The following is a 17898-nucleotide window of genomic DNA, read 5'->3' on the forward strand; positions in this document are numbered from 1 at the left end:
ACAGATAAGGAAAAGCTAACGGAGTTCATCACCAGCAAACCAGGATTATATGAAATGCTAAAAGGTATCCTTTAAGAAGAGGAAGAAGAAGAAAAAGGTAAAGATACAAATTATGAACAACAAATATGCATCTATCAACAAGTGAATCTAAGAATCAAGTGAATAAATAATCTGATGAACAGAATGAACTGTTGATTATAATAGAATCAGGGACATAGAAAGGGAATGGACTGACTATTCTTGGGGGGGAAAGGGGTGTGGGAGATGTGGGAGGAGACTGGACAAAAATCGTGCACCTATGGATGAGGACAGTGGGTGGGGAGTGAGGGCGGAGGGTGGGGCGGGAACTGGGAGGAGGGGAGTTATGGGGGGAAAAAAAAGGAACAAATGTAATAATCTGAACAATAAAGATTTAATTAAAAAAAAAACAAAACAACAATTTGCTGTAATGGCTATGGCCAGGTGGCTCAGTTGGTTGGGCATCATCTGGAACACCAAAAGGTTTTGGGTTCGATCCCTAGTCCAGGTGTGTGCAGGAGGCAGCTGATCAATGTTTCACTCATAGTCATGTTTCTCTCTCTTTCTCCCTTCCTCCTTCCTCTCTCTCTAAAAGAGAATACAAATTTTTTAAAAATTTAAAATTTATGCAAGTCCTCATTACTAGCTTCAACAATTACCAACATTTTGCTTATCTTATTTTTTCTATGTTCCTATCCCCATATATTCATGACTTCTTCAAGCCCACTTAAGACACCCAACAATTTTCTATAATTTTTTTCTGGCTCCAGATATAAGTCGTTCAGATGCATGTAAAGCTTCTGAATCTCTGGAGTACCGTTTCCTTTCTCTGGTTTATTGTTTTGTTTTTAATTTTTTTATTTAATAATATTTTATGGGGTAAACCTGTGCATATTACCAATGCTATTATTCCCAAAAGTAGAGCATTATTTTAGAAAATAAATTGCTGGTTTTTAATGTTCTATGCATTTTAAAATTCAAACAAAAATCTTACCTGAATGTCTCCTGGGGCTTTCCATTAACATTTTTTAAAGCATTCCATAGGTTGAAGGACTGTAGAGTTTAATCATTTTGATTAATTTCTAATTAGCCCTACCGATATTCCAGAGGAGATGGTCACTATCACCACTGAAGAGTCCAGGTGAAGACCCAGAAGCACTTCTAGAACAGATGCAATAATTCCTGAGAGTTTCGTTTATGAACCTCACTGGTAAACGCTAGAGCTCTCTCATTCAGTCACAACTCAACATTAGAAAATGTAGAGAGCAAACCTTTCACCAATTTACCCTTAGATCCTTTTTTGAAAGGAAGCCATACGAATTTTAAAATAGGGAATGTTCAAAATGGTCCAAATCAGTTATTATTGTTAAAACTAATTCTGAACACAAATAAAGACAGCTCATACTATATAGATATATATGGAATCTTAAGAAAATTAAATTCTCATTCAAATTAGTTTTCTAACAAGTCCAGGATAGTTAAAAGCAGAGCTGGAATGATTTTGAAATCTAAACTTATTTTGGCTTTAAACAACTCAGAATTTGATTCTCCTGGTAATACAGAACATCTGTTTTGGGGTGTGGTTAAACCAAGTATTATCTCACAGATGGAGGGAAGTGGCAGAGAACTAATCAAAATCCCTTTTGTGGGGTACTTTTTAGTAAGGAAAATAAAATAAACTTAGAACAATATTGCATTTTTCCCTACCCCTCAACTTGTAGAATGACACCCTGTATATCTGGTCAACCATTCCAGTTTTTAACACTTCAGTGTTAGGATCATTTTTATCATTTTTTTTTATTAAAGGAGAACATAGTAAAGTATCCAGAGTTCTTCCAGTTTCATATAGAACTCCAAATAAATGTTCACAGAATGAAAAACATTTCTGTACAAACATTTAAAATGGCCTGCCATAAAAATGCAGACAAGCAGAATTAATCACCCCTTCCATGATCCATTTGGTGACAACCCCTCCAGGAGGGGGTTCAGTTGCATGTTTCTGCAGCAAAGGAAGCTGGAGATGTGACTGGCCGAACTTCTAAAATCCCCAAATCTCCCAACAGGTACCAAAAAGGTTCATTTGTATTGACAGTTCGCTTGCATTTACAACTATATCCTTCTTAAATCATTTCTTTCAGTCCTGCTACCTAAACTTTAATCTTACCAAAAAAGTTAGAATTTCAGTTCTTGTTAACAATGCACATAAACCCAAACGTGTAAAATATTACAAAATTCTTTCAAAAGCTTCAAATACAACACAAAAATTGTCCATCTTTATAAATTGAAAAATTTCCCCCCACGACTAAAATAGTTTCCCCACCCACCTGAAAAATCCGGAACTGAAATTTTCTGTTTAGCAAAATGTCCCAGTAGAACAGCCCCGCGTACAGCTGGGTGGACTACAAATCAGTCCCGTGTGAAACTTCCCTCCCACCCTCCGTTTCTGAGCCCCCTCAGGGCTCTTGCTTGATGTAGAAGTTGGCAGAGCCATTGCTTTCCGGGTCAGATGCTCTTTGCAGGAAACTGTAGTCCTCTCCATCTATCAACTCCTCCTTCAGCTGCAATGTAGTCATTTTCTTATGTCCTTTGTATTGCTGGGACTTAGCCTTTTTCTTCTGTTTTGATGAACCCGATTGGCTTTCTCTTGTTGACTGTGATGCGGGAGGCTGTAGTTGATATCCAGTTAATTGACACCACCCTACAGGATAGAGGTCAGGAGACTCACAGTCTACCCACTGGTCATATTCTTCTTCCCATCCATCAAAGTGTATCCTCAAGAGGCGATGAATGATTCGAGTTACTGTGGCTACACATATTAAACGTGGCTCCATGAGATCTACTGCTTCTAACTTCATTCCGACACGAAATCCGTGATTTGGAACATCCTTATTAAATAGTTTTACTGCTGCTGCAATGGAGCCAGTTTCCCTGAGGTAGTCAAACCATTTAAAAGGAAGTTTAGTGTAACCTCTAGGTGGAGTAAGCTCAATCATGTTAATTTCACAGAAACCAACAGGGAAAATAGAAGGGGAGGTTGCATGATAACAGAACCAGTCAGATCCATCTGCTGCTTCTGAGCCATGGATCCCAACCATTAGGAATCTGTCAGCCAGCACCTTTCTAATGGTTGCCACACATATTGTGGAAAGATTTAATGGGTCTTTAGCTTCCAATTTCATTCCTTCCTTGAACCATTCCCCACTCTGGCCCACTTCTTTTACCTTAGCAAATACATGTGGTGGTGTATCAAAATGTCCATCCTGTTTCTTTGTAATATCAGATCTTTTGAATCGATGGCCTATGCTTCGAGACCAGCCAATATGATGGATTAGTGGGCTGTGCATATGGCACCAAAGTCATCTGTTTTATCTTCGCTGTCTTCATACACTAGTCTTAATCGTCCTCCAATTACACTTTCCACCACTGCTACTCGTGTTCGACACAAATGTCTCTTGTCAACCGCTTCTACTCTCATGCAAGGTTTGAAAGGATACTGCATACTTTCTGAAACCTTTTGTAAGAAGTCGGGAGGAAGTGTTTTGGCACCAGTAAGTCGTTTCACTAGAAAAGCTTTCCAGTTCGTATACTTATGATGAATAGTTCTAGGAGGGACAAGAGGCTTCCCACTGGCTGCACACCAGCCAACTGGACGGATATCAGAGCTACAGATATTGCACCAGAAGTCCAGAGCTGAATCGTTTTCAAATCCTTCATATCTTAAAAGGGCACTGTAACCTGCTACTTTTACAATCCCAGCAATCCAGAAGACTTTGGTAGGCAGGCTGCAGTCTGTATTGGGAACTTCTACTCTCACATTTTCTGAGATATCACCCCAGCAGGTCCCCATGGGTGCATGTTTAAAGCAGGTAACGGGAGCTGCTATAAAGCTATTGCTATTGATGTAGTTACCCCAGCTGAAACCTTCCATGGAGACTACTGCTTTAGTCTTTGCTTGATTTTGCAAGGTAGCTTGATACTGAGCATATGCGGCTAGTTTAGCAACTAAAGGTTGTTTCTGAAGAACTTTTGCTTTCTTTGTTGGAGGCTTACCCGTTACCTGAAGTCTGGCCAAAATGCTTGCCTTCTTGGAATTAGACGAATAACTTCTTGAACACGAAACACTGCAGAAACGCTTTGTTTTGGAGTAAAAAGCATCTCGCACACCAACCATCCCACACATTTCACAGGTAGCCATGCCAGATTTGCCATCTGGGTATGTGTAGACTTGTCCATTGTTTTTGATAAGTGGGAGATTAGAAGGTAAAGGAGCAACTTCCTCTTCACTCTCCTCAGAGCTGGAGCTGCTACCTGTGTCCTCACTGCAGCTATCATAACCGTCAAACATCCCGAATGAGTCTCTTCTTTTCCTCTGGGATCATGAAAATGTTCAATCACACAGAAAGGATGTATGATAAAATAAATAATTCACATGAATGGACTTTCAGTTCTTCAGAAGAAAGCTATGAATCCTTAACAATGAACCTGAAAAGCACTTGTCAGAGGCTGCAGAGGGGGCGGCGGCTTGGGGTGACCTCTAACGTCCCTTCCGGCTCTGAAACATGAGGATTTTCATTTCACAAAAGAGAACGCAAGGGTCCTAGAGGCTCTGTTTTGTTTTTTAAGAGTCTCCATGATGATTTGTCTTTTTCTGTTTTCAACTTTGAACATGTGATATCTGTTTAGATTGAGTGATTGTTACCAGGCAGAATAACGAGGATTTATTTCCTTTGGTTCTGTCTTCTGTTTAATGGCATGATGGTTGACTTCTTTAAAACCTGTATCTGGAGGGCATACTAATGTGCACATGGCCCAGCCTCACTCTGTTTCCAAGCAGTTACTCACTTACTGTACTTTGCTCTGTCGAAGGTGCATCTCTTTCTTTCTCTTATTACCTGGCTTTCTATTACTCTCAGCTAATCTAGTACATGAGGAATCATGATTTTTAAAAAAATCCTCTGCTACTAAGATTTTCCTGGCTTCCTCCCCTAACTGTGGAATCACATCAGGGTGATATTCAAGGACTAGTTTCCTGAAACTTTCTGCCCAATTTTTTTTTGAGATCCACGTGATTGAAAGATAAATAAAAGCAAAGAACAGAAACATCGAAAGTATTATTTTCTATTTTTTGGGCGGGATGTGTGTTGTGGAGCAGAAAAAGTGACTTTCAGGAAAGGGAGACTGTGGACAAGAAACAAGAAAATTGCTCCTTTTGGTGGAAAGAAAGGGATATTTTTGCTACTTTAGAACTAGCTTATCCAAATCATTCCTTCCTATCTCAATATTTTACCATACCAAATTTTTATTTTTAAAATAACATACACTTAAAATAAAAGGAAATTAAGATGCTCTGAATAAAGAAGGAAGTGGCACTTTCTGTTGTCTACCAGTTCTCTCCTGCTTCTGGTCTTAATACTCCTCCCTTACGCAGATGGATGTAACTGATGGCTGACAATGAGTTAATGGTGCCTCCTGAACCATGACACAACAGTGTCGGTGGCTCTGCCAAGTCTGTGGCCAGGCACCTTCCCAATTCCACACTATGACCACCACTGGTTCCTCGGCCTCAAGGCTGTGAGGGCAGAATTAACAGCTTATTTGTCATTGGCTTATTTCTTGCTGTAACTTATCACAAAGATGATCTCCGACTTTGTACATTTTAACTTCAATATAGTCAACATTTCACCTAAATACAATCCATCTGACCTCCATCTTTTTCTAAGATAAAATGAACCTCATAATATTCTCTGGAAATTTTTCGCTCATTGATTGACCCGCATTTTTATTTTTCCTCATTTCCACCTTCCAAGGTAAAAAAATGCAAACAAGAAATATTAAACAGTCTTCTATGGAGACGTTGCCCAGCTTCCTACTAGGTATAGAACCTGAGTTTCTGAGTTCATGGACACATGGTACAGGGGAATGAAGTTTCAGTTTTTGAGGTTTCCCTTCTCTCTCTCCACATCCATTCATTCTTATATTTTGATCATCTAAAATACTTCTTCTTCTTTTTTTTAAATATATTTTATTGATTTTTTTACAGAGAGGAAGGGAGAGAGATAGAGAGTCAGAAACATCGATGATGAGAGAGAAACATTGATCAGCCGCCTCCTGCACATCCCCCACTGGGGACGCGCCCCCAACCCAGGTACATGCCCTTGACCGGAATCGAACCCGGGACCTTTCAGTCCGCAGGCCGACGCTCTATCCACTGAGCCAAACCGGTTTCGGCTAAAATACTTCTAAAAATCTCTTTATCTGTCATTTATGTCTCTTACGATGTTATCTAAAAACACTTAATTGACATTAAGACATGAATCTTGCTTTTCTACATGTGCATGTTCACTTGCTTCCCAGGGTTTGCTTTCACACTTCCATTGCCCCTACTGTGAAGATGAGTACATTGGTCTGTTGTGGCTTAATGACATCATTCCCACTCATAATCATAATTCTTTGTTTACATAGTGCCTTAGAATTTGGAGAGATTTCACATACACTATTATTGTTCATTACTTAGAAATAGTTAAGTGTCTGCTATAGACTAGGCACTGCATTCGGCCCTGGGAATATAAACATGAAAAAGACACAGCTCCTGATTTGCAGGAGCTCACAGGCTCAAAGGGAGGCTCATAAGACAATAGACAGGAGACTATATTCAAAAGTAAACTTCTGATAATGGTTTGGTTTCTAAATAGATTTTTTAAAACGGCTAAGTGAATATATTGACTATAAATACTGGAATTTTGTTCCTCTGACAGTTTTATTGCATGCCAAGTAGCTCAGTTGGTTAGAGCATCATCCCGATAAGCCAAGGTTGGGAGTTTGAACCCTGATTAGGGCACATACAAGAAATAACGAATGAATACATAAATAAGTGGAACAACAAATGATTTCTCTCTCTCTCTCTCTCTCTCTCTCTCTCTCTCTCTCTCTCTCTCTCTCAAAAACCCCCACACAATAAAACGTTAAAAAATTTGAATAAATTGTTATTTTGGCTTATGAATTAGTTTCTTAAGAGCATGGTCGGCACGAAATCTCTACTGTATCTGGACAAATGTAAGGATCTAATCCTTGAACTTGAAGCCCTTATCCATGACACTCGGTGATCCCACCAAGTCTCAGACACACAGGGGAGCCCAGTCTGGTCAGTCACCTATCCCCTCTTCACTTCTCAACATTGGTTAATAGTGTCGGATAGAGAAGGAGTCTTGTAACAGGTGAAACTCTTTTCTCTATTGCTAGCATTCTTGTGGTAACTCACACAGAAGGAGTTGAGCCTTTTCCCATGCTGCTCTGTAACTTTGGCATCATTCGCAGTGGAAATGGATTTGATGGTGTAAGTGTTATTTCCTGGGCAATAAACATCTTAAATAGAGAAGTGAGTCAGCAGAGCCCATGGAACTTATGAACCAAGATTAGTCACATGATTAGTCACAGGAGCTACTTAATCTGAATGTAACTTTCTTTTCAAATCATTTCCCTTGAAATTGGGAGGAAATCCCCACAACTCTTGCTCAATTTGGCAGCTGCAAGGATGAGCTATGGCAATACTGTAGTGATAGTTGTAGCTGTTCAAATAATCACAGTCGTTAACCCACTGTAATCGGGACTTTTCCTTAATACGCTTTAAAGAAGTATGAGGTATTATGAATATTGTAATATCCAATCAAAAGTAAAGATGATTGAGGGTGGGGGCTGAGAGAGGTGAATGGGGGGAAAGGGACATATGTAATACTTTCAACAATAAAGATCAAAAATAAAAATAAAATAAAAATTAAAGAAGTAAAGATGATTAAGAAAAGTACTCAGAACCATAGTTAAAACAAATTGCTATTTTACTTCTAATTTGGGTGTTTTGGAATGAAGCAGTTCTGTGCTTTCAAAATCTAATACAGATCATGTGTCATAGAAATGTACATTTGAAACCTATATGATCTTCTTAAGTAAACAAAGGTGGGTGGCCCTAACTGGTTTGGCTCAGTGGATAGAGCGTTGGACTGCGGACTGAAGGATCCTAAGTTCGATTCTGGTCAAGGGCATGTACCTTGGTTGTGGGCACATCCCCAGTAACGGGTATACAGGAGGCAGCTGATCAATATTTCTCTCTCATCGATGTTTCTAACCCTCTATCCCTCTCCCTTCCTCTCTGTAAAAAAAATCAATAAAACATATTTTTTTAAAAATGTGGGTGGATGGGGTCACTGTGACTGCTTTTAAATGTCAATAAGACTAGTTAGTAGGCTGATTACCTATTTCAAGGTTTTAAAGTCTATTTATAAAAGTTACCTATTTGATTTCCTCATTGCAAAGGAAAAGTAAACTAATTTCAAACCTGAGTTTTTGCATTGAGGACACAGAAAGGTTATTCTTCCTCCAGTTCTATGCTAACTGGATGCCTGGTAAGGCAGAACTTTAAGATTATGCTGCATCTTGACTTTTCAGTAGAGACAGCAAGTTGCAGCAGAAATTACCCAAAGAAATCACTTGATTGGCCTTTCCTGACTATGCAGTTGTGACTTTTTTTCTTCATGGCCCAAGGAAGGCAGTAAAAGTGTATCCTCCCTCCCTTCTTACACTTTTTAAAAAATATATATATATTTTGTTGATTTTTTACAGAGAGGAAGGGAGAGGGATAGAGAGTTAGAAACATCGATCAGCTGCCTCCTGCACACTCCCTACTGGGGATGTGCCCGCAACCAAGGTACATGCCCTTGACCGAAGTCGAACCTGGGACCCTTGAGTCCACAGGCTGACGCGCTATCCACTGAGCCAAACCGGTTAGGGCCCTTCTTACACTTTCAGTAATGTGCACGGCGCTGAGGAGGAGCTGACACATTTATATAAGGAGCTTAGGGACCTCGAAGAGTCCGACCTCCTGTCCCAACATTCAAGGGTAGGGAGTCTAATAGGAGGGAGGCTGCCTGGCCCAGTTCAAGACCCGGCAGGTAAGGCCAGGAGTTTCAGTTCCTTGCTTAGAATCACTGATGGCTGAGAGGCAGCCAGCGAGCCGGCTTGTGCTGGTGAAGTGAGGAGGACACACTGTGAGGCGGCTGCTGCTGGAACCTGGCCTCCCCCAGCTTTCTTGGGACAGACTCACCTCCTGGGGAAGTAGCTGTGTCAAAAGAGCCGTCATCTTGAAACCCTAAGTGACTTCCAGCGAGGCACCCGCTGGTCCTCTCTCTAGCGACTCTTGTTTAGACACAGCAAACGGACAGGGAGCGTTCCCCAGGCTTCTCTCAGAGCGTCGGGGACCCTCGTTGCCAGAGGACCCTTCCAGGAACAACTCGTCCGGTGGAGGCAGGCATCCTTCAGCTGTGAATGCCAAGCAGGTTTGAGCCTCTCCGTCTCCCTTTTCGGACACTGTACCCATTTAGGGTTTCTCACACTTCAGGGAGCAGAGGACCTTGGGGAGGCTGACCCGGACTCGCACGTCGGGGGCTGAGCATTACATTTGGGGGGCGTTGTTCACACCTCCAACTGGGGTTGGATACTATGGTTACACAGGTAATGATTTACACACATAAGGGCAAATAAGCATTAATTCTTTCTGTGAAAAATAAGAGATTGCCCCCCCCTCTTTTCTTAGAACATTTACTTTAGAAAACTTGTTCTTTCACAGTCTCTTCGAAATATATGCAAATACTTTGGAAAGTTAACCATTTGTCAGTTTTATGACTCTGGAATCTTTCTCAAGGACCTGGGCGTGGTCCGTTTGAAATGTAAATATCCAAGGAAGACAGTGCCCCCACCTCCCAGCTTCTGTGGGTGGGAGGGGCCTCACCTCTGCAGGCACCTGGCGCCCAGCTGCAAAATTACCTCCTGCCATAAAGACAGAAGTTCATTATTTCCTTGTATAAAACCAGTTAACTAACACAGATAGTCACCCCAATTACCAGGTGAGTTGAGGATGAACTATGTGTGATAAACGGTGCTATGAATACTGAAATAAATGTGCAAATGGTGGCAAAACTGGCTTTCCAGAGGGAAGTCAATTGCTCTTCATCTGGACAGGACAGAACTTGCATGTCCATAGACAAGAGTTGCTTTGTGTTGCTAGCAGTTACATGCAACCTACAGAGTGGGAAAATAGCTCCCATGGGTTTGGAATCAGACAGTGGAGGAGTCTCCTTAAGTCCATTAATGGATGAATGGATAATGAAAATGTGGGTTGTATGTACAATGGAACATATTCAGCCATAACCAGGAATGAAAGCTTGCCCTTTGTGACAACTTGGATGGGCCTTGGAGGGCATTGTGTGAAGTGAAGGAAGTCAGACAGAGGAAGACAAAGACCATATGATCTCACCTATATGTGCAATTAAAAACAAAAACAATAAGCTCGTAGATATAGAGAACAGATGGGCAGTTGACAGAGGTGAGGAGTGGAGGGGTGGTGTGGAGAGGGGGTTGGGGAAACAAAGAAATGGGTAAAGGGGGTCAAAAGGCATAAAATTCCAGTTATAAAATAAATAAGTTCGGCAACTATAGTTAATAGTACTGTGTTGCATATTTGCAAGTTGCTAAGAGAGTAGATTTTAAAAGTTCTCATTGTTAGGTCGGAGAGAGCCCAGGATCAGATACATGTGATGAGACAATGGACTTCCCCTGGGATTTCTCACAGATCAACGAGCCAGACACAGATACCAGCTTCTTCTCCCTGAATTCACATACCCCCACACAGATAAGAACTTCGTCCTGAATATTCCGCCCACTCCCCTGCAGCTGAGACTTTCTCAGTTGAGTGTCATGATGATCCCTACGGTGCAGACTTCCTCAGCTCATGTCCCCGCCCCTCACCCAACTGCAGTATAAAAAAAGCGCCCCCTTCCCTGTTGGCGTGAATCCACGTGCCCTGTCCTGGGGGTACGTGGGTCTCCCGGGGACGCAGAATAAACCTTTTCCTTTCCTTTCTTTTCTGATTCACTGGACTCTATTTCTTGCGCCGCCTCCTGAGCCACCTAACCTAACACTCATCACAAGAAAAAAATTATGTGTGGTGACAGATATTAGCTAGACTTGTTGTGGTGATCATTTTACAAATATACAAATATCAAGTTATTATGCTTTACTCCTGAAATGAATGTTATTTATCAATTATACCTCAATTTAAAAAGGCAATGCAGGTTTTCACTGAACACAAAATTTCCCCAACAATCTTATTCTTTTCACTGTAAAGAAACAAAACACATTATGACACTTTTGAGAAGTTGGCAGTGTGTTGTAATTGTTTCCTCATTTCCTCTATCAAAACAAGTCTCTTACCTTAAGTCTGATTAAAAGTCACCTTTTCTCTGAAGAGTTCACCGATTAACCATACATGGCTTATTACCATGCTCATTAATAAACATTGTTTGTGTTTAATATTCTGTTGCCGTGTCTGACACTTACTGTCAGTATAAGTAATCATAACTCTGTAAGGCCATAAATAATTGCAATAGTTATTAGGATTACTAATAAAGGCAAAAAATTTAAGCAATTGCATTTTTCAATTGTAAAATGCCAAATAACCCGCCTGACTAATTAAAGCCCCCTCACAAACAAACCGGTTTTGAAAGGTGAATTTACTCTCCCAGCTGGGTGGCTTATTTGGTTGGAGCGTCATTCCCTGCACCAAAAGGCTGTGGGTTCGATTCTTGATCAGGGCACATAACTAGGTTTCGGGTTCAATCCCAGGTTGGGGCATGTATGAGAGGCAGCTGATGGATATTTCTCCCACACATCAATGTTTCTCTCTCTCTCTCTCTCTCTTGCTTGCCTTTCCTCTCTCTCTAAAAATCAATAAAAACATATCTTCTGGTGAGGATAAATAAATAAATAAAGGTGGATTTACTAGATGGATGGATGATTTTGGCTTGATGTAGACCCAATCTACAGTGTCATTTTTGTTCGTTTGCTTTTAATGTTTTTCAAATATATTTGTTTTATTTTCTGTTATAGACAGTCAAATTTCTTAAAAGCAGGTGCTGTGTCTGGTTCATCTTTGTAAGTCAAACATCTAGCACAGTGCCTGTTGGTGCTTAATAATATCGGTCCAGTGACTAATGCTTCTGGCTCTACATCTCTTGAGGGCAGGGATCTTGCCTCCTGTGTCTTAGGCTGCTCAGTCGATGTTGGTGGCTTGAGTGCCTCTACTAAGGTCTCAATTAATCTCTTTATTTTGAACTTCATTTTTATTCTCTCCTTGGGGCCCAGGGACGTTCAGTAAGTAGTGTAGTGGTTTATGGGAAAACCTACGGCATCATGGAAACAGCACCGGATTGACTAAGGACCAGGAGGTCTGGCACTACCAGGGACTAGTTGGTGATCTTTGGGCAAAATATTTCACTTCCTGAGCTTTCGTCTTTTATTTCCTCTGCACCTCAGTTTACTCTTCTGTACAATAGGGATAACAGCCTTCATCTTTATTTTTTTAATTTTTTTTTATTGCTTAAAGTATTACAAAGAGTATTACATATGTCTCCTTCTTTTCCCCCCCTTTGACATTTCCCCGGCCTCCCCTACCCCCCAGTGTCTTATGTCCATTGGTTATGCTTATGTGCATGCATACAAGTCCTTCGGTTGATCTCTTACCCCCTTCTTCATCTTTATTTTTAATTGGGGCATTGTGATGACAAACAAGACTTGTTCTGTATGTTAAACTCTATGGAAGCAATGAAAGGATCTGGTAAAATATAGGCTGCAATTTAATTTTTGGTCCCAATTGATTTTTAAAATCACAGGTATGCATGTTGGTTGTGTATGTGATTATGAATACACATACAATAGGTTTATCTCTCAGCTGATACACTTCCTTTTTAGTCATTATTTCAAACATGTAACAATTCAATAATATCAGGCTGCTCTGGAGGTCTTTCTGAAGATGTCTGTCCTTGTGTGTGATTTTGCCCATGGACAACTCCATTGTAAATGTAGTGGGACAGGTTTTTGTAGAGAAACAGGTAGTAAATGAACTATACCCTTTAGGTTTTCAGCTTGCTTGAGAGATAAGGTCAGTAAGCCATTTGTCTGTGAGCACAGTGATGTCAGACCCCAAACTAGGGATCACAACTCTTACCCTCATGTCCAATCCACCAGCAATTCCTGCTGCCTCTGAGCCCAAACACAAGTGAACCTGAGAGTTCTCTCTGTCTCCACTGGTATGTCCTCACCCACTATCACCATCCCTCACCTGGGCGAATGCATTGCCTCCTGCCTCCCTTCTTCCGCCTTTACCCACTAAAATCCATTTTCCTAGTGTCCAGAATGATCTTTTAGAAACATAAATTAGATCACATCACCCCCCTGCTTAGAGCTCTCTATTAGCATTTAGATAAAATCCTCATTTCCTTACCCAAGTCCACAGAGCCTCTGAACAAGCCGCAACTACCTCTCCCACCCCACCCACCCATGGCCACTCTCTCTTCTGCCAACTCCCCTCCGCCCACAGTGACCTCTTTCTCTGTCTGCCACACCCCAAGCTCACTCCAGCCTCAGGACCTTTGCACTAGCTGTTCTCTTTGCCTAGAATGTACTTCCTCATAATCTTAACATGAGAACTTTTGTCTTGGTCTTGAGGTCTTAGTTTAACTGTCACCTCTTCAGAGAGGTTCTGAATTCTCCAGATAGCATTTTCCACTATCTGATATTTTGATTTGTAAGGAAAAATTATCTAATTATCTAGTCTCATTTCCCCTCTACTAGAATGTATGCTCCTGGGAACAGGGATATGTTTCTCTTATTTGATGCATTGTTAGTGCTTATAAAATACCTTGGCTGATCGTGGGTGCTCAATAAATATTTGCCAGATATGTGAAAGGCACTCAGATAATTATTAAATTGGTTTGTTTTCCTCTACTTGTGGGCAAAACTAACATGTGAGGTTTTGGGATGCAACACATGGCTTCCAACCTTGATGGGTTGGCCAGAATGCAATGCAGTGAGGTGGTAAGGTGGCATAGCAAAGACTAATAGTCATACTAGAAGAGGGAAGGGGCCAGGAAAGCAGGCTCTTGTCTTCATGGAACCACCAACTGACAAAGATGGTGACTTTGGCAGGCAGCCCAAGTGTAATTACTACTTAGAGAAACGGAGATCCTGCCCTACTTCCCAACACTTCAGGTTGTTGTTGCTTCTTGAAGCAATTTGTGAGCACCTGCCATAGACCATACCAGCCTTTGGAGCCTCTGCATTAGGAACTCGATTCATGGGTATCTGTGTAGTTAAGTGAAATAATGTCTGGCACATGACAGGCATTCCATAGGGTGAAGTTTTATTACCTTGTGCCCAGGTGTAACCCTCCCTGTCAAGGTCCCAGGAAGGAAGGGTGGAGCCTTTCTGGATATTGGGAAGGTGAGGGTATGAGGTGCCAACAAGGTGGGAAAGGAATGCTGACCAGCCAGGCCACTGCATTAGTTTTGTACATTGTGCACCATCTGCGCCGCTCTCCTCAGTGCCCTGGGCCAGCAGGTGTTGCTGTTCTCTCTTCTCTTGTAAGTATTTAACCATGTAAGATGCTGAGGCTGCCGGCCACTGCTGAGTGACAGGCAAAAATCACAAGTCATAGATGTTGCCCTCTGCTCCTCAGCTCAGAAAGCTGAAACTATGACCTAGGTCTTCAATACTTAAGAGAACTTGGAAGTTTGTGCATTTGATAAGCTGACCTGCTCGGTGTGTAACAAAGTATTAATGTGTACTTTTCCTTCTTTATTCATTCATATATGTTCATATACTGAGTACTTGCTGTATGCCAGGTTCTGCACTAGGTGCTTAGGATACATCAGTGAATAAAACAGACGAAGTCTCTGCTCTCAGGAGCCTACATTCTCCTAAATTGGAGAATTTCACAGTAAACATTAGCATTGTGTATAAGTTAATTACGTAGTATATTAGAAGGTGATGGGCCTATAGATGAAAAGTAATGAGGTATAGGGGGGACCAGTAGTGCCTGGAGGTGGGATAGGGTAGGTTATGGTATTAAATAGAGTAGTCAGGATAAGCCTCATTGAGAAGGAGAGATTGTATCAAAGTCTTGAAGGAGGTGGGAAATTTTGCAATAGACATCTGGAGGGACAGAATTCCAGGCAAAGAAAACCAGTAGACCCTAAGGTGGAAGTTTGCTTGGTGTATTTGGGGAACAGAATGGCCAGTGTGGCTGGTGCAGAAAGAATGAGAAGAGAAGAAGGAGATGAAATTGGAGAGGTAAGTGGGGACCAGATGCGGTAGGGCCTTGTAAGCCATCCTAAGAACCTTGGCTTTTACTCTGATGGAATGGGAAAGCTGTGTAGAATTTTGAGCAGAGATGTTTTATGATATGATTTACACTTTCAAAAGGACCACTTGTAGCTGCTATATTGAGAGTAGATTGTAGGGAAGCCAAGGGCAGGAGCTCAGGGACAAGGTAGGATGGTGTTCTTAGATACATTATGTTCTGTATTAATCTTTTTTTTTTTAAATCTTTATGGTTGAGAGTATTATAAATGTTCTCCCTCCCCCGCATTGATCCTCTCTACCCTGTTCCCACCCCACCCCACCCCAAGCCTTCACCACCCTGTTGTCTGTATACATAGGTAATACATATCTAATCTAATAATAGACAAACATGGTAATTAACCATACCTCCGACATGCTTCCCATTGGCTAATCAGGGCGATATGCAAATTAACTGCCAACCAAGATGGCGGCCGGCAGCCAGGCAGCTGAAGCGAACAGGAGGCTTGGTTGCCCCGGCGATGGAGGAAGCCAAGGTTCCCCGCCTATCGCTGTCTAGCTCTGAGCTCCTGAAGCAACAGCTCCAAAAGATACAATGTTTCAATTATAGAAGCTAAAAGATGGCGGTTAATTTGCATACGCAGGCTCCAAGCGGTGAAGCGAAGCCAAACAGCCCCGAAGCGGCAGGGCAGAGAGGCCTCACCTCCCCGGGATCAGCGGAACCGCGAGGCCTCCTGGCCCTGGAGCAGCGTCATGGGGGCAGCACTGCAACCCCCAGATAGGCCCTGCTCTGTGGTGACAGCGGCAGCACCCCAACCCCCTGATTGGCCCTGCTCTGTGGGTGACAGGGAGCGTACCCCAAACCCCTGATCGGCCCTGCTCTGTGTTACAGGGGCAGCGCCCCAACCCCCTGATCCGCCCTGCTCAGTGCGTGTCAGGGGGTGGCACCCCAACTCCTGGATCAGCCCTACTCTGTGCGTGACAGGGGGCTGCGGGGCAGGCACCTAGGGATTGGGCCTGCCCTCTGCCACCCGGAAGCAGGCCTAAGCCAGCAGGTCATTATCCCCCAAGGGGTCCCAGGCTGTGAGAGGGCACAAGTGGGGCTGAGGGACACCCCCCCCCCCGCCAGTGCACAGATTTTTGTGCACCAGGCCTCTAGTCCTATATAATAAAAGCCTAATATGCTAAGTGTCCAGTCGTGGTTCAACCAATCAAAGCATAATATGCTAATGATATGATAAGGCCGTTCAACTGCTCACTATGACATGCACTGACTACTAGGGGGCAGACGCTCCAACTAGTAGGTTAGCTTGCTGCTGAGGTCTGGCTGATTGGGACAGAGCGAGATGGGCTGGACACACCCTGGAGCCCTCCTGTGGTCCTTCCCCAGCTGGCCAACCTCCTGCATCCCTCCGTGGCCTTGATTGTGCACCGGTGGGGGTCCCTCAGCCTGGCCTGTGCCCTCTCGCAATCCAGGACACCTTGGGGGATGTCAGAGAGCCGGTTTCAGCCAGATCCCGCAGGCCTGGCTGAGGGACCCCACGGGTGCACGAATTTGTGCACTGGGCCTCTAGTATGCATATAAGTTCTTTGGTTAATCTCTTCCTGCTCTCCTTTCCCCCCTTCCCTCTGAGATTTGCTAGTCTGTTCCATGTTTCCATGCCCCTGGCTCTATTTTATCAGTCAGTTTTATGTTGTTCATCAGAGTCCTTGTTTATTTATTTTGATTTTTAGATTCAATTGTTGTTAGATATGTATTTATTGCCATTTTATTGTTCATATTTTAATCTTTTTCTTCTTTTTACTAACTGCTTTTCCCTTCCTGCTTCTAAGATTCTCTTTGTCTTTAACCTTTGGCATTTTAATTATGATGTGTCTTGGTTTGGGCCTCTCTGTACTCCTCCTGTCTGGGGCTCTCTGTGCTTCCTGGACTTGTAAGTCTATTTCTTTCACCAGGTAGGGGAAGTTTTCTGTCATTATTTCTTCAAATGGGTTTTCAACATCTTTCTCTCTCTCTTCTCCACCTGTAACCCCTACAATGTGAATATTGGTATGCTTGAAGTTGTCCCAGAGGCTCCCCACACCATCTTGATGTTTTTGGATTCTTTTTTCCCTCTGCTCTTCTGATTGGGTGTTTTCCGCCCCCTCATACTCCAGATCATTAATCTGATTCTTGGAATCTTCTACTCTACTGTTGAATTCCTGTAAATTATTCTTTATTTCAGTTAGTGTATACTTAATTCCTTACTGGTCCTTTTCATGTCTTTGAAATTCTCACTAAGATCCTTGAAAGTCTCACTAAGTCCCTTGAAACTCTCATTAAGATCCTTGAGCAACCTTATAACCATTGTTTTGAACTCTGTATCTAGTAGTTTGCTTGCTTCTATTTTATCCAGTTCTTTTTCTGGAGATTTCTTCTGTTCTTTCATTTATGACATTTCTTTGTCTCTGCATCCTGGCTGCTTCCTTGTATCTACTTCTATGTATTAGGTAGAGCTGCTATGTCTCCTGGAATTAGCAGTGGCCATTTGTAGTAGGTGTCCTTTAGGACCCAGTGGCTCAGACTCTCCTGTCACCTGAGCTGGACATTCTAGATGCACCCCTGTGTAGGCTATGTGCACAGTCTTGTTATAGTTGAGCCTTGATGGATGTTGGTGTCACTGGGAGGAATTAACCCTCAGGCTAAACTGGATGTGA

General features: G+C 42.4%; 1 protein-coding gene and 1 long non-coding RNA gene across 2 annotated transcripts in view; one reads left to right on the plus strand and one right to left on the minus strand.

Annotated features, from left to right (window-relative positions):
- Positions 1 to 898: 898 nt before the first annotated feature.
- LOC132240552 (MBT domain-containing protein 1-like) lies at positions 899 to 4585 on the minus strand. Its single transcript, XM_059707877.1, is given in 2 exon segments — positions 899 to 3373; positions 3376 to 4585. Coding segments are annotated over 2 exon segments (1890 nt in total). The 5' UTR covers positions 4364 to 4585; the 3' UTR covers positions 899 to 2471.
- Positions 4586 to 14371: 9786 nt separating this feature from the next.
- LOC132240554 (uncharacterized) overlaps positions 14372 to 17898 on the plus strand; it is a 28415-nt gene continuing 24888 nt past the window's right edge. Inside the window, exon 1 of the long non-coding RNA XR_009454353.1 lies at positions 14372 to 14483. This is a non-coding gene — a long non-coding RNA (uncharacterized LOC132240554). The remainder of the gene's footprint in view (positions 14484 to 17898) is intronic.

This window comes from Myotis daubentonii, chromosome 9 (genome assembly GCF_963259705.1).
Source record: "Myotis daubentonii chromosome 9, mMyoDau2.1, whole genome shotgun sequence".
Taxonomy (NCBI): Eukaryota; Metazoa; Chordata; class Mammalia; order Chiroptera; family Vespertilionidae; genus Myotis; species Myotis daubentonii.